The 26,750-nt window shown below is 36.5% G+C and overlaps 1 protein-coding gene across 11 annotated transcripts in view; it reads left to right on the top strand.

The window, feature by feature from the left end:
- The first annotated feature begins 5,794 nt into the window (after window positions 1-5,794).
- Window positions 5,795-26,750, top strand: part of tenm2a (teneurin transmembrane protein 2a) — a 215,016-nt gene continuing 194,060 nt past the window's right edge. For 5 of the 11 annotated variants that reach the window (XM_087798483.1, XM_087798489.1, XM_087798482.1 and 2 more), the window contains exon 1: window positions 5,796-6,105. In XM_087798483.1, coding sequence (XP_087654609.1) covers window positions 5,880-6,105 — 226 coding nt within the window. In that variant the 5' untranslated portion in view covers window positions 5,796-5,879. Of the gene's footprint in view, window positions 6,106-26,750 lie in introns of all 11 variants that reach the window. The other 6 variants (XM_087798487.1, XM_087798488.1, XM_087798478.1 and 3 more) reach the window with 4 other exon arrangements.

The following is a 26,750-nucleotide window of genomic DNA, read 5'->3' as shown; positions in this document are numbered from 1 at the left end:
GACCTGGATGCGACGATTATCAGTACATTTGTTGATAAACAACAACAGTATTACACCGCCATAATCCATGTTTGCTTGAGCTGCGAAATATATTTGTTATTAATTATGAGCATGGTGTTAATACTAATTGCATTCACTGCTCAGACCCTGGAAAGATCTCACTGTGGAAAACAACAAATTAAACATCAAAATAATGAGAATTTACACTTTCAGCGAGGACTTGCGATGTCAAGCAGAAGAAGGGACTCTCTGGGGGAAATACAATCTAATTGGATAGTTTCATTAATTGTATGTGGGATGTGTGATTCTGTACCGTCCTACGCTCGTAATGTTATCAAGAAGTTCATAGAATTATGAAGTTGTTTGTTTTTCCTCTTGTAGCCGTGTCCTCTTTGCTTATTTTTAACATCTTTATAGGCAACATTTAGTCATTTATGATAAGACAGTGCTAATAAATGAAACTATTTAATACAAAATGTTCTTTCAAATTAAAAAAAAGGATGAGGATAAAGGGACAATAAATCAACATTTTCATCTCGTGCTGACAAAGAGTTCCGGACAAGTGGATTTATATTCTGATGAAGATCTTCGCTTTAGAGGGAATTAGTTTCCAATCCACTTGGCTATTCATTCATACTTTGTACGAGCCAACAATGGCTGCTGAACAGAATCTCACATTATTATCTGAGAGGAATTGAGTAAGAGAACATCCAATCAGATAAATCAATATTTAAATTGAGTTTTCATCGAGCCGCTTGTTATCAGAGAAACTAAAGCCAAATTTGAAGCTTGTGAAACAAGTTGTGCCGTGATTTTCTTTTCAATTATTTCGTGTTTATTGGAATCAAAATTGTGTTAATGGAACAAAGTATTCCTCCATAGATAATGGGACCAAACAACAAAGTCAGTTTTTTGTTCCTTTTTTAACTTATTGAAATTAGATATTCATTTTTTAGACAGTTATTCATCCTGAAAATGTTGCTAAAGGTTAAGATTATATAATATTTACCAATCTGCTATAACATTATGACCATTTACTGAGTAGATAGTACAGTGACAGGACAATATGTTCTTTTAACAAGCCTCAAATTAACTGTAAAAGGTATAAAAGCAAAATGGCGACTGTGTTACTGTAGCATGAACGTATCATCGCTTACCAAGTTTTTTTCCTCTCCGTTGGTCTATTATGATTATGCTGAACGATTTTCCAAACAAAATCTTTTGACACTTTGCAAACTTTTACATCATTATAACTGCTGGAGCCCGACGTATTAATTTTATATTTAGTGTTCATATATTACGGCCTTTATGTGTTGTTGGCTGCGGTAAGTTACATCCAGACAGGAAGCTAACTGCCGTCTGATCTCCCGAAACAGCGTCTATAGCACTCTCGCGCTGCCTGTATCTGCATATTTATGTGATGAATGGGTGCAGTGGCTGGATGGAATCGTTGGAGATAATTGTCTTTGGGTCTGTTGCCAATGTACCGGCGACCATTACCAACGCAGTGAAAAACTTTGTGCACAAGAACTAGATTATTGTTGATGATCAGCATTCTCTGGTCAAATGCTGTCGAGGCACTTTTAGGAACAGGAAAAAAAAGTAGGAAAAACATCTTGTTCTAAACCTCATTTGGATCATCCGTGTGTTTGATTTATTCTCTAATTTGACGATTAAATGGTATTTATTTAGGGTCAACTTCATCTGAAGAATTTGACTTCATCACCGAGAATCATCTTGAGTCCCTAGAAAGATTTGCGTACATAATGAGATAATAATGTTTCCTCTGTTGAATAATTTAAGTCTCGTCTTCCGGATGTTTGTCAAGTTGACTTGTAATTGATCTCTGCTGATGCCGGCTAATCCATTGATATCATTAACCTTCTATTAAATGGGTTTGATCTTCAGTAGCAGAGGATTTTGTTACTCGACGACTATCTGCAGTTTTCCTTCACCAAACTCTTAATTGAAGAGAAAGTTTCACCTTATATGCCAGACAACAGCCATGTAATTTCCAAAATGAATCCCCCGTCCTCCCTGTCGTCTTCCAATTACATTTCTCATTCAGACTTGATTTCACGGTCACTTCACGGTCACGGAAATGTCTCCTTCATCTCTCCGCCCCGTGTTATCTGTCAATGAAACGCTGATGCAAAAGTAGACTCATGGAGAGTTTTGTGATCATATCTGTATTCAAGAGTGTTTTTTTTTTTTCTTTTAAACATCCTCTGCTTTTCTTTGAACTTGAGAGAAAAATAGAAGTAAGTATCTGAGGATCATGGGAGGTTCAGATGCTGCCAATGATGAATGAAAGAGAATTGTGTGTGCAACTCAGTGACCTTGAGGCAACCTTGAGAGGAATTTTAATACGTAAAACCAAAATGTGCCGGATCGACCCCCTGCGGTTTTTATTTATCTGACTACAGTTGATTATCCTCTACGAACAGACACCAACTGGCTCGGCTGCTTCTTTCCAATTGTGCCACCGTCGCAAAAGAAGATTTTTCAAATCGACAGAAAAGAATCAGTCAAGGGTCATCAAAATAATGTGTCTCAGTTCTTAAGTAGAATAAAACACACAATACATTTTTGATTAAATTAAGCTCTTGAAATGAGTACAAAGTATAAAATGTATTCCAACATTATTATAAAGGATTTATTTTTATTTTTATGAATACATTTAAAATATTTAATAGGAAGGACAAGAGATCAGCAAAGGTAAATACTGCATTTATCCTTTGTGTTATGTCAGGGTCGAGGTGACCCGAAGGCTCTGTAACAAATGTGTTTGTGGTATCCCTTTTGTTGTCTCTCGGTCAATATGAACGACCTCAACCACTGCATATGTATTTCTGGAAGCGAGGGAGATTCGTTGACCTTGACCCAGAGACTTCAAAAGGGATACCTCAAACGCATTTGTTTTCGGCCCTTGTGTCGCCTTGACCCTGAGATAACACAAGAGATAGTATAATATTAGATTGTTATAATACAATTAATTTGGTAATAATTTACAGCTGAGTTTATTACATTTTATGCCATTAACTTGTAAAAAAAAAAGACAAAAAATGTGCCTTTTTTCTTTTCTTTTATTGTTAAAATACTTTCCCTCCACCAAATCCACTCGGTATCTTAATTATAAATGTTTTAATTCTGACATAGAAAACTAAACTCTTTGTGGTCTAGGGTTAGATACATTCTGAAAATAAGCCACATCCTTTTTTTGGGCTTTTACTCCAGACATTATTAATTGATTAGAAACTGACGCTAATGGTTTATATGACATCCAATTAAAAAGATCTGTTGTGTTTTAAAAGTTGCACAATCTAACCTCCTTGAATCAAGTTTTTATGTTCTCAACTTGGCTCCTACAGATTCATGCCTTTGATGAATCATTAATTCTATCGATTCATATAACTTTGCGAGGGACCATAAGTGAGTTTCCCAATGCATAATTATCATTATCGTATCATTACCCCATCATTATCTCAACCTCAGTGCACTCAGTGTGTCATTCGCACACTCTTTCAAGCAATGTTTAGCTGTTGTTGGCATAATATTAGTTCGAATGTCGCCACATTTTCTGAGCCAGTCTATTTCCTCACTGTCCATTCAAGGTACAAACACATTAAGGTTGAACTCCTAATAGCTTTTGTGATGGATACCGGAGCATAATGAGCTCTTTATGAGACTTAATACCTACTGTTAATCAATGGACATAGCAGGGCACTTTTCAATACTACCTTCTAAGCATTTTCAAACGAGGCTCTCGTAGAACAGAGTGACTCATTCGGCATCCTCCTTTTCTTCCTTCTCTCTCCGATTCTTCTGCTCTTATTCTCCCACCAACAAAACAGTCTATTAAGACGACTGAACGCTGCCAATAAGCACAACAGGAACACAGTTAAAGTTATACAACAAGTCAAACAAGGCTACTCCGTCAACATCACCCTCAAAACATCCGCAAGTTTATTTTTATTTTCATTGGTTTATAAAAGGAATTACTGACCACAAATAGCATCACTCTCAAGGTATTGACGTCCCTTATTCCAGGTTTAAATCTCATCATTTCTAATCCAACATATTTCATACATAACTAGTATAAAGTAAAGAAGACTGAAGAACATTACTATTAGTTTTTGTCTTTCACTCCCTTTCTTTCCTTTTCTCTTTCTTATTTTAAGTGATGATTCTATTTTAATTGAACAACCAAATGAACGTAATTTGTGATAATTACAAACAATTATTATTAATTATAAACAATTTAGATCAAAAAGATCAATAAAGTTTACCAAGCTATTTTTTTCAAAATAACCTTTTTTTCACATGTAATTTTTATTAAAAACGTTAAAATAAAATGAATTTAATAAGACATTTCTCATCTCTTCTTATGTGGTAAAATACATGTATCAAAATATTTGCCAGGGGCTAAATCCCAGCCCAAATGTTTTTGTTTACTCAAAATCCGCGTAAATAAATGTTCATGTTGATATGGTGACCTGATGGGTGGCAGTGTTTAAGATAAGATAAGGAAAATATGTCAAAAATAAGAGTTTAACTGAAAATAAAGCAATTTGTTTAAATTTAGATAAAATAGTCTCAAAATATTAAAAGCTCATATGAAAATCAGACTCCAAACTTTCTGTTTGTTAAATATCAATTTTGTCCCTTTTTTTATTTGAGTTTGACACTCCAGTGGTAAAACATGACTGTGTGGGGTCATCATTATATCTTAAAAGTTTTGGATTAGGCGAGACTTCGACCTGCGATGTCCTGAGAAAAGGGCTTGGTCTTTGGTTAACCCACAATCCCCAGCAAGCCAGGGTCTCTGGCTCCCTCACAGCTGCCCTCAATATGTTGTGCAAGCTCATCCAGAGCCAGCACCCGAGCAGGAATGCCAAATATCTGAACGTCAGTTAAATTTTGCCCTCAATGTAACTACAAACATCTGGAATAATTAAGCCTGCTTGCCTTTAAAACAATGTCTTCTACATGTTCTTGGAGCTCAAGTTGAAAATACTTCAGTGAATGAAGCTCTATATATATTATAGAAACACGGTGAATTGCTGTCGCAGAAGTTCAATGTACCTGTGCTCACGCGAAGGTGCCTCCGAGTCCTTTTGAGGGATTGTGTCTCTCTGTGTTTTTGTGTGTGCATCTGTGTTGGGATGTGTTTGATTATCTTTTACAGCCTCTCAGGGAGCAGGATTCATTCTCACTCTGATAATGAGGGAGAGACTAGCAATGCCCTTAAGTCATTTCTCCGCTTCTTCAATCCTTCCTGTTGCATTCCCCTGTTTTGTAGATTCCTTTTCACCCAATCGAGATAATCTGTCATTTTAGTCCCTCTTTTTTTTTTTAATTAACCTCCTCATTTTGTCATTATCCTTCACTCTGTGTCTGCGTTCACGCGTCGCCGGCATCAGTTAAGGATGACCGGGGGCTTTTTGAGTCCTGTTATGTCATGGATTTAAATGCTGGCTGGCCATTTTTCATCAGCCCGGTGGGTCGATGTTGGCTACCTCTGCACCGGCTTGCTCCGTTTCTCTCTACAATAGCCTTACTTATCCCGCATCGATACTCCAATGTGTTGTATATTTGACTGCTTGCTCAAATGTCCATTCACTTTGCTCCCTCTTACCCAACTTTCCCTCAGTGGCTCTCCGGGGAGTGTGAGGCAGATTGAGTCGCGGCACTGTGTACATTCATTTTGTACTAACTGTTTTCTGTCTGTCTCCCGCCGTGTCTCCCTCTCTGTCTCTTTCCTGCAGGTGACTGAAGCGGAGATTTACATTAAGGCGGCCCACTAGGAGGCCCTTTCCATCACTCCCTCCCACCGTCCTGCCGCTTCCAAATCAAGTCCTGTCGGCCTCGCAGCAGCGATGGATCTAAAGGATCGCAGGCAGCGCTCGCTGACGAGGAGTCGCTGCTCCAAAGAATCTCAGTACAACACGACGTCCCTGGACACCGACGAGTGTCGCGTTCCCACGCAGAAGTCCTACAGCTCCAGCGAGACCCTCAAGGCCTTCGACCACGAGCAGAGGTTGCATTACGGGGGCTGCGTGACGGATCTGGTCCACCACGAGACCGACGAGTACTCAAGACAAGGTGGGTTGTCGTGCAGGAATCGGTGCCTTCGGGGCCACATGTGGTTTATCTCAAGCCCTCACCAGGCTTCGCTGATACCTACACAGTTATCATTATCGTTTGTTTCAATCTCATCTTGTCCTTTCAGCCGGTTCAGTTTTTAAACAACACACTTGTTGACCAGGGTCGGGCGACAACATTTCCTCAGGGGCCACATTAAATAAAGTGACTAAGGGGCCGTCAATCAAAAAAAAGAGGAGCAAAGAGCCAAAATATTATTGGAAAAATAAAAAACAAAGTTAGTAAGAAAGAAAAATAAAGGATAAAATGAATCTAAACATAACAATAAAATAAAACCTTTAACCTAGTAGAAAAAAATTGTGTCAGTTTTATCTCGAGTATATTTACAAATAAAACAAAGGAGAAAATCCTAATCAAGGAAAAATCTAATAGAGTTTGATTTAAAATGTATACAAAAAAATAAATAAATACTCTCATAAGTGTATAAGATATATGGCAAAAGGAACGCATGTGGCCTCAATTTCCACATGATTATGAACAAAAATATATTGGTTTTCATCAGTATTGAGAAAGTTGAAAAACGTAATAAAATAAGTTTAAGCAAGAAACCTTAGATTCCCAAGTTTTTTGGGAGGAATTCTTAACGTAGTATTCAAAATAAATCGATATAAAATAATAATTTCATCGATGATTTTTGCAAAACTCTATAAAATTTAAATTTTCTCTATTTTATTCTGTTATCTAATAGAGATAAATGTGAATTAAAGTGCCAATTTCCTCATGAAAAACCTTCATATAGAACTCAAAATCGACATTACTACTGCATTATCAGTAAACTCATTACATAAAAACGATTCTCCTCAGAGAATGTGTGCACTGTTATAAATAAAAAAGGGTTTTTATGTTCAGGGAGACATCAGAAATATAGATATTAAAGGGGAATATTTCTCAATTAAGTGGCAAATAAAGATACTTCATTATGTTTTTTAAACAAACTGCATTATTTTTTATTTTTTTTTTCTTCCCCTTAATTTGTCTTGCCCCTTAAAGGGTCACTTTGGAAACCACAGCCCTCACCCATATGCTCAGCCTTGGATGTTTTTCGTCTCTGTCCAAAAAATTGTTAATTTTCTTTTGGCTGAGGAGGCAGAAGAGATTACTGGGATGCAATGAATCCAAGTAATTTGAAGCTATTTATTAAGAAACCAGAAACATGTAAAAAAAAAAAAATGTCTGTCAAGGACATAATACTAACTCGCACTCAACTCTATTGTCTTTGGAGCACTAATGCGGATTCAAGTGTACTTAATGGAAATCTTAAAAATACAACCCAGTTTTTCGTGACCAGATACTGGTGCTTAAAAAATGAGCGTTCGCATGCTCTTCATAGACAGCTTTATTGGGCTCTGTGTTTTTTATAAAGTAGTTTTGGGAACCAGACAGCACTTAAAATTTAAGTACCATTTTAATTCAGTTTATTAGGGGCGCCAAAGCTCAATGGTCGTCTCGCAATCAAATGAGGTTTGTTCCCCTTCTTCCCATGTGATGTTTTGAGTTGTCCCTCAGGAAGATTCTAAATCTCTAATTACTCCAGGCCCCATCACACGCCAGCCTTAATCTCAATTTACCCCTCAGGGGGTAAATAAGGTGTAAACCTCCTTTCATTCACAACGTATTTGTTTACTTGTGTGGCGATATTGCGATTCAGCCGATGTTCCCCAAAAGGCCAAGTCATCCGAACGGCTTTGATTACCTAATTGTGAAGTAGGTCAATGTTTGAGGAATGAGAATCAAACACGTGTAACTAAATAAATGTAGTCTAAAAACCATACTTAAAAATATTGCATCATTGTAGACGCCGATGTACCGGAGTCGAAGACTGATACAGACCTTTACAGTGGCAGGAGTTAGCTTCCGGGCCAATAGGTCATCTCTGAAGGGTGTGTCTGCTCTCCATGGCATGTCATTAAACTGTGTGTCTGCGCTGGTGTATGTGTGCAAGCATGGATATTGCAGAGGGACGTGAAACAGGCACTATTGATCCCCTGACTAGTGAAAAGAGTATGACTCGATAGGATTGATCCGTGCTAAGCTGTGTTTTCTCTGCATGGACATGAGCAGATGGTAACAGGCTTAACAAATACAGCCTGAAAGAGATGTATTTTGTTGAAATATTTTCATTTTAGAACAGTGTGTCAACGTATAAAGAAGTGACGGGTTTAATAGTTTCAGAAATATGGAGTTTAATATGCCTTATATAAGATCACATCATTATTTTGAACAGATCAAATTTAATCTGAATATACCTTAAAAAGATAGCGGGAATCAGAAGTTTGGGCCTCGGTTTTCTCATTTTACAGATAAATAATGTGCTTTCATTGAAGCAATTTGAAAACGCACATTGAAGGGAAAAAAAGACGAGAGAGAAGAAGATCTTTGGCAGGAATGTGGAGGTTGTAAACTTGGTAGTGTGTATTGTCTGGACTTCACTTGGCTGCTGCACCATTCTGACCTCACACCAGGCACTAGCTGGTCGATACCAGAGTCCTCGCAGCCTATCAGCTTCCTCCAAAGCCCAGAGCTGCAGATGCATCGTGGGAAGTGTGGCCACAGGAGACCAACAGTGTTGCCGCACCATATGGACTGTGACACCGCGGGAGGAGGAGGAGCAGTGCAGGACAGAGTTTGAGAAGTAGCAGATGAATACTTTTCTTCAGATCATTCTGCAAACGCGTGTTGATATATTGAAATGAATAACAATTTAATCCATTCGTGCACATTATTTTTTAAGAGATATTATATCCAACTGTGTTCCAAGATAAATAACATCATGATACATATCGTTTTTTAATTTAAGATTAGGTCTCAAGGTCAATGTAGAAATGCCTCAGATAGCTTAGTTACAATCTTATTTTTGTTGTTGTTCATTTCTACACATAGGAATCAGAGTCAGAAAATATATATTTCCTGTGTTATGAAAACCAATATTATAAAATGGAATGCACTAAAATAAAAAAAATGAAATATTATAAAATGACACAATTTAACACAATTAAATAATACATTACAATAAAACGTTTATGGCCCAAACATCATATAACAATGATATAACAAGTTGCGTTTTTTTTTTCTTTTTTTTTTCAAATTTTTCTGTTTTGTGAATATTTATTTTCTTACTTAAATGAATTTCCAAGTAAATGTATTTTTTTTTTTTTAAAAACATGCATATTTTATTTTATTTATTCATTTTCAAATGTAGTTTATTAAGCTATTTGTTTTCTTTTCTTAGGTTTATTTTACTTAAAACAGTGCTATTATATCATGTGGCCCCAGAGAAAATGTAAATACCAATTTCTGTTTAAGGCGTAACTTCAGAACAGTTTTTCCCAACTTTCCCACCATCACCCCTGAGTCTGTAATCTTGGAAGATAGTTGTATATTGTGTTGAGCCTGAGAGTTGAATAAGAGAAGATTCTAAAGATTCTATGCCGTCTGTAAATAAGGAGATCCAGGGATACTTTTCCCATTAATGTAATTGTGCACATGAACATGCAATTTCGCTACATATTGATTTTAAGATGACATCCAATCAATGAGAGAAGAAAAGAGTTTATTCAGGGAAATGAGAAAATTAAACGGACGTAACCACTTCCTCCAACAACGACAAACACATCAAAGTTTATATCAAAATCCATCTCTTTCTATATAGCTGGCTAGTTTTAGTGCGGCCTTTACACTCTCCAGGGCTTTACTTTTTTTCTTATTTTTTGGGTAGGTTGGTGTGGGGATACATCATGACTCATCCTTCTCTGACTCATAAGAAAATATTCCAAGACTACTTTGATATTTTTTCCGCTTTGACTTTTGTCTCACCTGCAGTATGTTGCAAGTTGTTGTTTCTTTTTCTAGCAAAGATGAAATGATCATTAAAGTAAAAATATTTGCTAGTTTTATTGTTTTAATTATTAGTAGTATTTTAAATACAGCACCACTGTGAAAGAACTGCTCACCAAATATTTCAGAAGTAGACGACAACATTTTCTTACTGTATTAGAAGCTAGATAGCATTGTCAAAATCTTGATGTATTTAGTAAAGCAAAAACATCTTGGGGGGGCCGGGGGGGGGGGGGGGGGTCAAGGCCTTTAAACAGGGAAGAAGTGCAGGTGAGATGGTTCCCTAGTTCTGTGGAGTCTTCCTTACAAAAAGAAAACCGGGAGAGTCCAGGATGTTGAGCCGTCCTGCTGAGAGGGCTGTCTACAGACCTGTAGGCTGTGTAGGCGAGCTGCAGGGGGTCCACCAGTGTCTCATTATTGCTTCTTTCTTTTTTTTGACATGTGACATCACAAGGTGCTTAAAGCAGTTAATTATTGCAGAGGTTGTTGCGCCTGGCCTGTAATCCTGAAATCCTGCAGGGCTGTGCAGAGCAATGACAGCTGTGGATTTAAAATGGAACGAGACAGTCCTCCGGTGATTCAGTGATGTAAAGAGAGACTGAATATAGCATGTATTTTATGAAGCATTGCATCACTTTAACAGTGTTTTGTTTGTTTTAATGAAGTGATTAAAAACAAATCAAGAAAAATTAGACTAGTTAAGCCATTTTTCATGTTTGGACCGAGCTTGAAACTGAAATGTTTCTTTTGAAATCTATAATGGATAGTTTTCTTTTGATTGTAATATTTGTGTGTGTCCAAATAAGGTCTATACCTCATTGCTAGAAGTTAAACAACCAGCTTTAATTCAGTTCAAGTCAAATCATAACAGGGGTATCTCAAGACACTTTACAGTTCAAATTGTAATAGTATCAAGCCCTGGTTAATGCGCCTGATGATAAGGTTCAAGGGTTAAGTCAGTACTTGGGTGACTTAAGCCAGTCTGTCAAACTGAGCCTGAGAAACTTGGGTGTTGTATTTGACAAAGACATGTCTCTAGTACAACACTGCAGAAAACTGACCAGAAACTGTTTCTTTCAACTTGGAAAAATCTCTAAATTTAGGAAAATGATGTCACAACACGATCTGGATCTTATAATCCATGCGTTCGTGTCTTTGCGTTTAGACTATTGTAACTCTTTATTGTCTTGTCTAAACAAGAAAGAGCTGTCTCTGCAGCAAGAATTCTTACTCGCTCTAGTAGGAGAACTCACATTTCCCCGATCCTTAAAACTCTATAGCTGCCAGTTTCTTTCAGGATCAATTTTACAATTCTGGTTCTTACTTTCAGAGCTATTCATGGTCAGACTCCTCCTTACATCAGTGATCTGATCCAGCCTTACACCCCAGCTCGGGCTCTGAGGTCTGTGGATCAGAATCTGCTGATAGTTCCTCGTGCACGCTTCAGGACCAGAGGAGAGAAATCCTTCCAGGCTGTTGCTCCTAAGCTTTAGAGAGATCTTCCTCTCCCTCTGATGGATCTACTGACTCCTTCAAGAAACATCTAAAGACACTTTTATTCGTGCAGGCTTTTCATTGATTTTCTGAGACTTTTGTGTTTGTCTCTGTGTTGTCTTGACCTTTTAAGTAAATATTTTATTGTTTTTTATTTTTCTTCTTTGATTTTTTAAATGCTTTGTGACCCTGGTCTTGAAAAGCGCTCTATAAATACTATTTACTTACTTATAAGCTGTCCAAGCATCACTTTATTTCCAAATTAATGAATTCACTCACAGTCACCGTTAAGAGTTGGAAACTAAGGTCACCAATATATCTGCCGAATCTTAAAAAACAAAAATGATTTAAAGACATGAATCAACAACAATTTAATAAGTCAACTGAAAGTATATGTGAGCTTTAACAAGTGCAAAAAAAAAAAGATTGAAATATTATATTTAGACGTTTTGTTTTGTTCTAAATTAAAGAGCCAAAAAAGCAAATAATAAAAACAAGTCGTCATTAAATCTGCTTTTTTTATATATATAAGACACCAATGAAGCGATAACGAAACAGTTATAGCATTTTTGACATTTTGTTATGTTGCCATTGATTCATTACTAATGACGAAAAATGTCAAAAGATATAACAAATACAATTCTTGCACTGACAAACATGGATCACCTACACGTTGCCTGCTCACCTAAAAAATAAAATCCCTTCTTCTTTCTTTTCTCAAGGAGACCCTCATGTTTTCTCTTGTCAGTGTATCCGTGCACTTCACATCCATTAGTAATTATTTCAGTATACATAACCGAATCTATCAGTTCTCCTTCAGCCATGGTTTATATTTAGAATTTTTGTGTGACGCTATCAAAGTGCTTTTAGAACCACAGGACACTTACATTTTAGTTTATGTAAGAGCCTCTAGCTAGCCTACTGATTACACACTGATTGTTTAGTGCATTTTCCTATTTCTATTCACAGCGGCCAGCAGTCTGGATTCTGCTGGTCCTAAAAAAAGTCTACTTTATTGTAATTAAATTAACTTTATATTTCATGTTTCCCAAGTTAATCTAACATTCAATAACTCTTCTTCTCTGATTCTTTCAGTCGACGCAAAAATGTATCGTCATTGCAAGACTTTTGACTGCTAGTTGAACTAGCACGTACTTTTATACTATTGTAACTCGTAATTTTGAGTTGTAAAGTAGTAAAATTGGGATGACCATACATCCCTTATTACCCGGATATTTTCCAATTTTTAAGGGGCTGTCCAGTCACAGACGATTACATTTTGGCGAGCTCGAGAAATCATGACGACAAGCAGATGATTTCACTGCCTTAAATCCACCCAAGTAGACAAAGTCAATCATTCTCCGTCACTCTCAGTAACAGCGACCCAAAAGAACAACTTGTTCATAACCACAGTTTTAAACGAGGCCCTTTTGAAAATTCCGAATATACATTTCACTTAAGCAGTATGTTTAACTCATAGTCAGAGGTGCAGATTTCATTTTTTCTCAATTGATAATCAATGTAACAACATTTTCAAGTAGTCAAGACGACTAGTACAAACTAGACTACTTAAGTTCAAAACTAAATAATAAAACTAAATCAACACGTTATGTCAGTGACATAACTAGCAAGCTGAAACATGATTGGATAAAATCTCTATCATCTTATTACACACCAGAAACAGCACAACAATCTGTGGATAATAAGACATAAATTACAACATATGGTAACGCTGGTAACACTTAATTGTTAAGAGATAATTTGTAAACTATTATTTGATATAGTTAGTATTGGCTTGTAAAGTATTTGTTAACAGTTTGTTCATTATTTATAACTGTACCTTAAAGAAATTTAACAGAGCATTAATAAACAGTAACAGGTTATAAAACCCTAGTTAAAACTCACTTTATAGCTGTGCATTATACATAGCCAATAGATAACTTACAAGCTGTTAGTTAACAAGTTATAAATGACTTTAATTTGTTCAGGCTTTTCCTTGATTTTCTGGAACTCCTGTTGTGTTATCAGTTTTATCTTGACCTTTAAAGTATATACTTTATTGAATATTGTTTTGATTGTTTAAGCGCTTTGTGACCCTGGACTGGAAAAGCGCTATACAAATAAAAATGACTTACTTACTTATAACGGACAGTTATTCTATAGTGTTACTCAATAGATTTTTCGGAGTCCGTTTAGGCCGGCAGAGAATCCCTTAATGGCCCTGACGGTCCGCCAAAGATTAAAACCTATAGTCTCCTTTACCATAACAGTGTCATCACACCTAACCTCCTTGTGACCTCATGGGACACACCTAGGAAGTTCTCTCCTAATGTATCCTGATGATTTCCTATGATTCCTAACTCAAAAAAACACTGAGGTGCGTCAGATCAGGTTGAACTGCTTGACAATCACAACCAAAACACATTCCCCTCAAAGACGGTAACACTTTGTTCTGTTTCTCACTTTGGTTCCTCTGGTGTTATTTGTTAAATCAAATTAGACTGTTTATTTTTGCAGACCCCCCGCTTTCATTGGCTCTCCACTCCACTGTTTCCCCATTACACAGTTATTACCTAGTCAGGCTGGATAAGCACAGCCAAATAACACATTATTTCCTCACCATAACATGCAACAGTGTGGAAAACTCATTACGACTGTTCACTATTTAACACAGCAGAGCAACATATGCGAGTATTCCGAAGAGAGTCCAAGTATAGCGGAGCCCCCCCCATTGACATAATAAAACAAATACATTATTGAAAACAAGACTTCTTCGACCGATTTTCTTTCTCAGACGGTTAGTTAGGGGATGCATATATAGTGGAAGGAGTCCCTCCTGTGAATCTGACAGACATGCATAACTTCTGCCACCTCCTTTTTTTTTTCCTAGCCTCTGATCAGAGTATCTCGTGGTTCTTCATCCCTGCAGGTTCATCTCCCGACAGCGGGACATATTTCAACCACTGTAGTCTGGAGAAGCTTCTCTCTCCATTTTTTTTTCCCGAAATCTAACCGAGTTCCTATTGTCTACTGTGTCTTTGGCCCCCTGTGGGCCAGGAGCCACACAGAGAACCCTCCGCCCACCCGCCTGCCACTAGTCCTACTTATTTGCTCTCCGTATGTCTAGGAAAGTCCATACTCTCACTTCTTCATGTCCCCTTCTGTGGATTTATTTTTTGTTCCACATATGTTTGGTTCTCTCATTCATTCACCCTCGCTGTTCCACGATTGTTGATTTCATGGTCTTGTCACACATTTGCTCGACACCTCGGTCCCCGAAAGCTTGAAGAAGCCGCCCCAAAGATTTGAGCAACGCTAGCTCCAACCATTTCCAACGCGTTTATGAAGTCACAGGGTTTAAAATCAAATGTTGTGTTAGCGCTCACAGATTACAGGTATTAATAATGGAATCCCCCCTTTTTGCTATTTCCCTTTTCTCAACTGTAGTTGCCAGGCGACAGTGTGCCTTGGTGACTTGATAGTGCTTAAATCACCGCCTCTATCTTGCCACACAAATCTTAACCAAACAAGCAAACACAAAACATCTACTTCTTCTTGAACTGATGAATAACGTTGCAAGGATTTGTCAGTTATTTGTACTATTTTGACTGCAGGGCTAAGAAATGTGACATTCCCAAGCCCAGCATGGGTTTCATTCACTATTGTAATTAAATTAATTCTATGACATATAAAATAAGTTTCTTGGCAGAGGTCTGCTCTCTTTGAGTGCTTTTGTAGAGGTTTTATTTATGCCATTATATTTTACATATGATGTTACATTTGAGACACGTTCTCTTTGTATTTGTATCAGTCTTGAAATTCCTTCGATTCATTTTGACCCTTTTGAGTTCTATGTTGATCAAAAAAACCTGTTTTCATTAAGTTGTCATTCACCTTTTGTCCTGTCTTAATATGCTCCGCGAGCACGCTAGTGTAGGCGTCGACACGTCACGCTTTTGATCTGACTTCAGCTGATCCAAAGCGAGATCAAAGGGGCAGATTTAAGCCAAGATTGATAAGCAGGACCAGAAGCTCATCTCTGAGATTCTCACTAATGATCAAGCTTGAGTGTTTCAATGAAATTGTTGATGTTAGTTAGCAGATCAATGAAGTAGTATTAGAATACTGACACAATAACAAGTCAATACCTTAGAGCTCCTTATCAGATTATTTCCCCTTAATCCAATCATTTTTAATTTATGACTCACTGAAAACTCTTCAGCAAACGTGTTTGTATAAAATGAAATTTGAGTCTCGAAGCTCCCCGGAGCAGTTTCCCGCCAGCTATTTGACATTGCCCACGAAAACCGAACAGACTATACATAAACGTGATTTATAAAGTCCTTGACAATTTCAATTTGCTGCTAAATAAGATGGATATGTTTACTTTGTGAACTCCTCTCGCACCAAATTTCATTAAAAGGTGTTTGTTGTCCATTTTTCCTTTTTTTTGTCAGAAACACACAGTGTTACAATGTCATCTTTCTTACACACTGTTCTTTGTAATTTAGAGTTTGTTTCGGGAAAATAAATGGTGGGATCTCAGAAGATTAAAGCAATGAACAGATCATGAACATGATAATACGAAATAATAACAATAATAAGTAAATCAATCATAATAATAATAAAAATAATACTATCTCAACCAAATATCTTGAGTTTTTAATTTATTCTAATGATTAAATATATATATATATATTTTTTTAATGATTAAAACGCATATAAAAACACAAACTATAATAGAGATCAGCTACATGTCTTGAAAATTATTGTTTTAATATTTAAAATCACGTGGAAAATCAATGGAGGAAACATGACTTTTTAATTTAATTAATAATAATGTATATCATAAATATCAATAATTAAATATAATCACAAAATATAATACTGATCGCCAGCATTTCTTTAAATAATGACTTTTTAATTAAATTGTTATTTCTTTGCTCACAGACAGACTTGCATATTAATATAACAATCCGCGGTAATTCACTCATAATAATGACAATTAACTAAAGTAGTTATTTCAGTCAGAACTTATTAATCATTTGCAAAAATATCAACACCAAAACAAAAGTGTTGAAATATGATATTTTGATGTTTTGTTTTGTTCCTAATTAAAGAGCAACGAAGCAATGTATTAAACAAGTCGTCATCCTTCAAAACAAGATCATAAATCCTAACCTGCAGTGTGATTGATCAGCTAATACGACCTGAGCCCTTATTGTAGTCCGTGCAGGGCTTCACGCCATCCATAAAAGTTCAATCACAACTAGAGTCAGGCATGACATAACTCACGCAGACTGTATTTCCCGTCGACATTCTGTTGGTTACTAGTCGACCTGGACTGCCGGCGATCAAACAGAGAGTGGAGCAGCTGGGTGCTATTAAAAATAAATGGCGCTGAGATTAAATACAATCCCTCCTCTCTTTCTCTTTGTCTTCTCGCTGGCGTTCGGCTCCTCCGCCAGCTGCCGACACTCAAAAGCGTCCCGTTGTTCCGGCGATAGAGTAAAAGTAGTCGCTGAAGAATATCCTGGGGCTCCCTCTACTCCTCCAATATGCAACACACTCATCCCATCACCATATTTGTTTTTCATATTGAGAGAAAACTGCACTTGTGGGACGCGGGGCTCCTATGTGTGCGAGGAGGTCTTTAAATGTGGATTCCACTCAGCTGGTAACATCTGGACTTGCGTTCGTGTTCGGCGGGTTGTTTTCGCTTCAATATTGTGGCTGTACGTGGAGAATTTACCGTGTTAAACGCAGACACAATCTGGTGCTGTCAGTCTGATACCACTAACTAACTTGTGCAAACTTCTGGGGAAGGCAATCAAAACAAAAGATCAGTGCCACGAGAGATCAATTTAACACTCAGTCAGTCGCAGGAAAGTACATCAGAAGTGGCACCTCTGAAGTGGCCTTAGCAATTTGTTTGAGGAATGTAAAATAAAAGGATGACTTTTCAAGAGAAACACCTGAAATAAATCAACAAAGTGTTTTCATATTTGGATATGAATATGAATATGAATAATTTAGCGTTTTGCTACTTGCTGTCATTTTATTCCGTACCTAAATCGTACTTACTGATCAAAAATGTGTGTGAAAGCTGCCTCCTAACCTCTGTCTGACAGTCACCCATCTCTTTAACAACCTCTTTTTATAATTATTACAATTTATTTTAAGTGATGGTTTCACCAGAAATTTAAATTGCACTAATATTCGACAATTACCAGCGTAATTTGTACCTTTTTTACAGTATTATTCATTGTCCATTTTAATGCATGGTCTTCGTCTTCGTCCAAAAAGACGTACTTAAAAACATCCAAATATCTCCGTGGTGCTCGACTGTAATGTCCCTTTTAATATTTAAGTGTCGACATGGGGAATTGTAAGTAAAAAACTCAACATTCAGACATTTTGTGTGTCAAGAATTACGCTGATGGCCTGTTAGCTTTCGCTAATAAAAGGCTTAAAATACAGAATTGTTAAAAATCTTTTGAAACAATTTCTCATGGTGAGGCTTCAATACAGGATGAATGTTTCAGACGAGAAGTATGGAGGAATTTGGATAGTTTTTTTTGTGTATTTTGAGTGTCTTTTTGGACGAAAATGAAGGTGACAACAGCTGAAGGCTAGTCGCTACATGAAAATGAACATACATACTGTAACTCTAAATAACGGATTACTCTGGAAAAAAAAATCTTACTCGACATAAGGGTGAGTAGAAAATGAATTATTTTTTCAAAATCACAAGTTCAGTCAATCAGAAGTTACGACAATCGTTTTCTCCTCCTAGCGATTTTGGTCAAAGTCAATTTAATGTGAAGTAAAGGTGGTTTTATCAAACACCAACACACACAAAGTTTAGTGGGAAAAAAAAAAAAACAAGGACATTAATTGACAGAGTCTTGGGAAATACATGCTGACATGTGCAATTTTCTCCAGCTCCAAATCGTTTATCACACAATGCAGTGTGGGTTTTTTGTGCGAGTTGACTTAATCTATGTTTACGATGTAATGACCCTCTTTGACTCTGCTTTGGCAGCTTTTGATAAATGAGGCAGATTGTAAATGTCACTGTTATCAAGTGTTTTCCTCCTTTTTTTTCACCCCCTTTGGTTGACTCAGATCCTTCCTGGGCTGTAATTAAACATCTTCCTCAGCAACAAAATATATATTTAGTTGTAAAAGTGCTCTGGCTGCTGAAAAGTATGTTACAAAACATGTTGTGTTGAGTGGTGTTATGGTGATGCATTGTGCAGATAATAGCACGTTGTGGTCCATTCAGACGATGGCAGTAAGTGTTTATCACCAGTTATTAAAGCGTAAAGTCAATAGTTGTCAAACTGAGATCCTGGTCCAAAATCTCGGACCGAACCAATAACTGTGGAACACAATCTCGCACAATTCAAAACCCTGAGACACTTTCACTTCCGTTTAAAACGCCAGACAACAAACACAGTATTTTGGGATTTGTAATAATAACAGAGTACACAACATACCTGCGGGCGATCTCTATAAGAGGCACTTGATATTATGGCCATCATTTCTGGTGAAACAAGGGATTATGGGAGTGTGTGATTAGTTGTGCGAAAAAAGATTAAGGTGTAGGAGGGGATGGATGCTAGGAACAATCGAAAGATGTCTGTCTACTTTTTAATCTTGTATTATTATTTATAAATATATAACAAATATCAAAACACTTAGATAAATTATTTCAAACCAATGAAAAAAGACTGAGCTTTAAATTATATATATATATATATAAATATAAAAAACAAAACAAAATGTTACCAAAGAATATAAATATTTGTTTTAGATTCAAGCAACGATGATTCACTTTTGATTTTAGTTAAAACATTATAGATTAAATTTTTCATTTGCAAATAAATAAAAAACAAAAAAAATGTGTGTTCAAATATATATTGTGACTGTGTTGTTTCTTTCTTAATACAGGGTTAACAATTGATTGAAATGTATTGATTAAAATAGACACTTGATATTGTGGGTCATCATGTCAGGTGAAACAAGGGATTATGGGATTGTGTGATTAGTTGTGTGAAAAGGATTTAGGTTTATGGGGGGATGGATGGATAGCAACAAGCAGTAGATGAAAAAATAGTTTAAATTTATGATGAAAAAAGAATACACAAGTGTCTATTCTAGTATTTATAATTAATAATAATAATAATAATAATAATAAATAGTGATTTACATGACATACAAAATCATTAAATTCGAATTGAATCTATGATATTATATATGAATGTAAATAATCGATAATTTAATCAATAGAATCACAAAATATAATACGGCTGACAATTGACAATTGTCTTTTTAAAAGTATTTTTATTTTGTTTATATCGTGGCAATCATGTCAGGTGAAACAGGGGATTATGGGAGTATGCGATTAGTTGCGTGCAAAGGATTTAGACGAACAAGTGAATGCAACAAACAGAATATATTAAAAAGTGTTAGTTCAAATAAAGCAAAAAGTCACAAATAAAATATATATTTTTGCAGTTAAAACTGCAGCTTCATGGCACATGCTGGCAAAGGATTCTGACTTGTATTTACTATTGAATCATAAAGACTGATGAATGGCATCAAACTACCTTAAAGTACTGTAACTTTGACTAATACTTTAAAATAGTAGTGTATGGGAATAATGTCTCTGACATAAGTCGTTAAAATATGTATGATATAAAAAAAGATGTGTTACAATCATATTTAACAAACACTATTTGTTATGAAGATGCTTTCATAAAAATAATGACATAACATTTCCCTCTTAAGCCACGAATCCTTAATTTCCCTTTTCCACACGGAAAAAAATATCATGAGAACGCTGTATACTTACCTATATATACTTCTAATATAGCTTAGGGGTTTATTGTCTTTTAAAAGATTTGGGTTCAAATCCTTATTATCCTGTTAATTATTTAAATTCATTTACGTCCAGGTCAGGCACTTTAAATTGCATTTTTAAATGTTTTTATTTAAGGTATTGTTTTCAGATCTGAGGAATTATAATATATTTTGACTGTTTTCGCTGCTCTTGTTCATGAATTAACTTAATTTATCTTACTGACTCGGAAAAAGAAACATTTATAAAAGTAAATCAATTAGTGTATTGTTAATTTTAGTTCTTTATACAGCATGGAAGTCGACAGAACGTGATATGTGCTGTTATTTTTTCACCAATTGCTCTTGTAAAGTAGGATTATCTAAATTAACGAATTCAGAGACGATCAAGTAATTACCAGTTTAAATCTGATTTTTTTTTTTTACCCTGAGATGCTCCGATGCTCCCCCACGTGCCGCTATCTTTGTCATCATCCTTGAAACCATCAGATAAAACGCTCCGTCCCTGAAAGAAAGAGATTATTTTCTGGCTCATATTTGCCAGTATTGAAGGCAAAAACGTTTTGTTTCAACAGATGTTGTCAAGATTAATATGTTTTATCTTGGCATCTACAAAGCAAAGTAAACAAAGCCTTTCCACGGATACTATTACTTGAAACACTGCCACATTCATGTTATCTTAATGGGCATGTCAGGATTCAATGAGAGCCTTGCTTGAAATGTTTGTGATGAAACCAAGAAAAGAAAAAAAAAAGAAAGAAGTGGAGAGTGTGATTCAATCACCCTGGTGGGCGAATACTGATAGTGTTTGTATGTGTGTCCTTTATTTCAATCAGTGTGCTGTCAGTGACAAAGTTACATTTTCCATCACAACCAAAAAATATATATTTAAAGCCAACTTGATCAACATAGCGCTCTTTTCAATCTCTACGTCGTCTTTTCTATAAAATGTGTGCCCTGCACAGTGGACAGCAGTTAGAGCTGGACACAACATGACAGGACATGACACCGTGCCGTGCACCCTGGAGGAGGTGGTGTCACCGAGAAATGTGGCGCTGCAGCAGTGGAACACCTCTTGTGCTCCAACAGGAGGCTGAAGCTGCACCATGTTATCCATTGACATTGAGAACACAATTAGAAGTTACTGCCTTCTGCTATATTTTACAAGACTTTGTTTGGATATACAATCCTTCCAACCCTCAGTCAGGTTCATCCAACCACCGATTCTTATCTTGATCTGTCAATAAATCCATCCATCTGTCCATCCATCCATTCACCCATCCATCCACCCATCCACATCTCCATCGGTCCACAAATGTATCCTTCCCTTCATCAATTAAATCCATCATCCTTTATTCCATCCATTAATCCACCAATCAACCCATCCATCCTTTCATCTATTCATCCATCCACTGACCCATCCATCCATCCAACCAACCATCTGTCAATCCACCCATCCCCCTATCCAAAATTTCATCCATTTGTCAACAAATCAACCCATCCCTCCGTCCACAAATCCATCCATCCAAAAATACTTCCATCCCTGCGTCCCTCTACCTATCCACATCTCTATCAGTCCAGACGACAATTCATCCCTCCATCCACAAATCCATCAGCTATCTTCCCAACCATCCATCAGCTATCTACCCAATAATCCATCCATCCGTCCGTCCGTCCGTCCGCCCACTCATCCATCCCTCCATCCATCGATCCCTCCCTCCCTCCCTCCCTCCCTCCCTCCCTCCCTCCCTCCCTCCCTCCCTCCCTCCATCCATCCAACCATCCATCCATTCAACCATTCATCCATCCATCCATTAGCTAGCTACCCAACCATCCATCCATTCCTTTATCCATCCATCCACAAAGCCATCAGCTATCTACCCAACCATCCATCCCTTTATCCATCAATCTTAAACCCATTTATCCATCTATCTATTATTTCATCCAACCACAAATCACTCCACCCACAAATTCATTGTCAAACCACTCATCCATCCATCCATCCATCCATCCATCTATTATCCAAAAATCCATACATGTCTCCACCAATCCATCCATCGTCCATAATCCATTCATCCATCTATCAATCATGCAAAAATCCATCCATTCATTCATCGACATATCGCTCCACTCCATAGATGATGATCGTTTGCGATGATATAGTGTTTTGTAGTGGGTGTGACAAAAAAGTGGAGGAGAAATTAGAGAGGTGGAACAATGAGCTTAAAAGAGGACACGTTAATCTATAAAACCATCTATCAATGATATTCCGCGATTTACATTTTCATAGGGTACATATAATTTGATTTTAAAATATCTTTATCATATAGTAATCAATGTTCCTTGTTTTATAATTATCGTTTAAACAAAACTAAATGATTTTGCCATTTAGATTTAATTTCAGGGTTGACTCCAGGAAAGTGGATCGTTCATAGGTAAAGCCATAAAAAAAAGCCATTTATATTTAACAACACATTTAATAAAATGAACATTTTACTTCCTGTATTTGTCTGTTAAAGCTTAGGAATCTCTGACCTTCATTAACCTTATCATTAAATACAGAGTTCCATAATGGTGGTGAAAACACATGGAAGGAAGCAAATGGATGAATAAATTGAACTGTAGATGAAAGAATTTTTTTTTTTTTACACTAATAAGCAAGATTTTACTCCTTCTCTTGTTCACATTGTCTACGTGCCTAATCATTGCCATGGCAACCCTCATTTGCAAAGATTTTTCAATATTCCCCGGTGGTGCATCAGGTTTGTGTGTTATCACGAAATGTGTGATTCACATTCTCTCTTCTTACTTGCAAACAGAAACATGTCAGAAGACACATGACACACAAGGTGCTTGGCTTTAAATATTGTTATATTGCACCCAAGTACTTTTAAAACAGCACTTTATTACACGCTGGAACTTTATTTCTTCACCATCGTCTCTCTCATCATACATTTCATCATTCTTGTTTCTAAATTTTTCCATCCTCTTCTCAATTTCTCTGCACATTTTTGTCGGCCTCTGTGAACTTCACAGTCGTGATTTTCTTTTTCATCTTCGCACAATCTGGAAAAGGCGTCGACTTTCCTGCTAGAGAGTAATTTCAGTCACAGACTCGTTCCACGTTCATGAATTCATTAATTTCCATTCAAAGTATTGCAGTTGTCTCACATATCTGTTCTGGGTACATGCTAAAACAGAATTCTACAGTGACAAAATGCTTTTTTTTTCTGGACAAACAGGGTGAAAGATGGAAGTCTCGATAGATGATAATGTTTGATAGAGAATAAAGTGAGAGGAAAGAAAATAGTGAGACACAAAATAAGATGAAAAGGACAATCAATACTTTTCCAAGTTTCCATAGTTGCAAACCTTAATAAAAAACTTTGCGCTTATCTTTTGGTTTTGGCATTTCAATGATCATTTTGTAAGTTTAAAGGGTTAGGAGTGCAGTCTAGTTGCTCCAGGGTTTCATTGTTTTCGCAGATGAAATTATACCAGCTGCGGTTGAAACAGCCCCGAGTTTAGAGTGTTTTTTTCCTTGTTCCTGATCTGATAAGTAACAGAAATAATGCTTAATACTTTCAATTTTAGTCAACTGAAGATTATTGATTAAAATACTTTTAAAGGCTTTGCCAACAGGGAATTTGAATAAAATACACTGCGATTCATCTTTATGAGGCTCTTATTTAAGTCAAAAGATGCAGTTTGTGAGATTTTGATCGGTGAGTTGTTCAAGTGATTGTAGCCAGAAATACCAGTACATGTGATCCACTGAAATAGATGAGTCATGTTTGGCTGTTAGCACTTGAGCAATAAACAGGTACATTTTTTTAAAGTAATGTTTGCTTGTAGTAGAAGTAGTAGTTATTCCAACCATTTAAACATATATTTTGTAAGGGATATAAAAAAGAAAAAAAGAAGTACCGCGCAAATAATTATGAATTTAATGCATGAATGTAATAATGAGGACGGAGCAGTTTGGCTTCCATAGGTCAAATATTTTTCGACATTATTAGTGAACCTCCATCATTAGTCATTAGGACAAGAACAGAAAGTTTAACTGAAAATATTTGTGCTGAATAAAAAAAAGATATAGTTAGCCCCTGAGGTAGTTTCCAAACACCAATGCAAAGTTTCAACTTAAACTGATTATGTATGCACGTATATTTAAAATAATTATTCCCTTATTTCCCTTAGGGAAAGTAATATGAAACTTTTCTTGACTTACTCACTCGTTTCAAATGTTGAAGTCTTCCTCATGATAACTATGTTTTCAAGTTATTACTTTATAAAGTTCTCACCCGTCTGAAATCTCAGCAAACGAGAGGTTACGAGAGCAGAGTCCAAGATGAGTTAATAATGGCTTCACTCCTCCTCCAGTCAGGTGTAATCCGAGTCGTGATGGAAACCTTTGGGATTGATGACGCGCGGTGATAATCCTCAATGTTTGACCAATCACAGCATCGTGGGCCTGGTTATCGTAAACAAGAGATTTAATCTCCAGGAAAAACAAAGCGTTTTCAGTGGGCTTAAGCACATTTTTTAATGTAAATATTTCAATGAAAATAGAGTTTGTGCAAACAGACACATACTGAGGAGTACAATAATCCATTTAAGAGACACTTAAATCAACATTATTGCCAGTTAACAAGTGTAAAATCAGTGGTTTGAATTAATAAACTTGCACAAAAAAGTTTCTGTTTTTCATTGCCTTTAATAAAGTTCAAAACCGTTTGCTTGAATTACACCGCCAGTTATTATCCTGAACAATGTTTCATCAAATGCTTCTTTCAGTAATAATTTGTCGATTTCAGACCATTTTATACCGAGAGCAAATCAGCTTACTTGTTGTACACTATCAGCAAACGGTCAGAAGCACCGCTGTATGCAAAGATAAATATGGGTTGTCCAAGTGTGGCCTGCAAGAAAAACTGTTTAGAAAAATGAACACAATCAGCCCACGTTTTGTGACTGCTTTAAATTCTTCTCCAAATTACGCAGTGGGGGGAGGGGAAGTCAACCAGCATAATACCGCGCTCTATACTTTGCCTGTCAAACTGCTAACAAGCACAAATGATTTTTTAATGATAGGCCCCTTTATCCCACGAAGCTGTCTACGCACAAAAAAACCCACACTCATAAACACACACAGACAAACCACACAACACAAACCCACTCCTACACACACAAGCATAATGAGTTTTATCAAGGGAAGTGCGTTTGGTTTAATGGATCACTGCAAACGCCATCCCCATTCAAACTATTGCTCAGTCCGAGGAGGGACTTCTTTTCCCTGAGTCCGCTTAATTTCGTACGACTCAAAGGATGGTAAGCGCTGATGAATCTCAGGTGCGGGGAATAAAAGTCTTCAAAGAGAGAAAGTGAGAAGTCGACTTTAATGTCCATCACCGCTAAAGTGCCACCGACTCTTTTCTCGGCTCACGGATGTTAAAGGGATTCTGTCAGCTGGTGTCTTTTGATCTGCTTTGAGTCTCAGAGTCGACAGTGCTGACCCTCTAGTCCAGGTATGGCCGCCTCCACATTCGGCCTGGGTCCTCTCAACAATACGAGAGACACGTTTAGCTTTTTTTGTTTTTTATATACAGTGCATGATGAAAATATAGGACGACACCTTTTAAGGGGTTAACTTATTTTTTAAGAGTATCAAAATAAAAATGAAGAACATGGACCTAATGTACTAAGAGTGCGTGAAAACGTGTGCTTGTATTTAATACGTATCAAGAATACTTATTATACATAAGGTTTTTATTAATTTCATAAATAGTGTTATTTATTTCCTGACTTTTTTCTGTAAATAACCTAGTAAAAGGGCTGTGTGGCTTTCAGGATCAGCTGTATAGTAACTTATTATATTTCACATATGTATGGTTTGAAAACGGTAAAGAAAAATTTGAGATGTTTTCCTTAAAAGGTCAGGAAGCAATAAAGCCGTGATGATGGCTACAGTCGACTATATCATCACAGAACATCAATGTCCAACTAGCAGCAAACCATTTGAAAAACTAGTCCATTCTTAGCTAGTTAAGTTGATTCATTAACATGAAGGGAAATGCAAAATAATGCACCGCTTTAAGTATTAAATTTCATATAATCCACTATTTATCTGAAACATTTGATGTATATTATGACCACCTAGATGATTGATGCTAATTGATGGTTCGTGTTAAATCGTTTGTAAAATGAAAACACATGTAAACTCGTATATGTATTTGCAAATAAGTTAAAGCATGAGAAAAAACCCACAAATATGTCTGTCGGCCACAAAGCCAACATTACACTTTGTGGTGTCGCATCCAGAACAATTTAGAACTCAGTACTTTTCCATTTGAGCTCTTATCCTGTAATGGGAAATTACTCAGGCAAAACTT

The sequence above is a fragment of the Callionymus lyra genome, chromosome 9 (genome assembly GCF_982586985.1).
Source record: "Callionymus lyra chromosome 9, fCalLyr1.hap1.1, whole genome shotgun sequence".
Lineage (NCBI taxonomy): Eukaryota > Metazoa > Chordata > Actinopteri > Syngnathiformes > Callionymidae > Callionymus > Callionymus lyra.
This window is presented reverse-complemented; position numbering and strand designations above follow the sequence as displayed.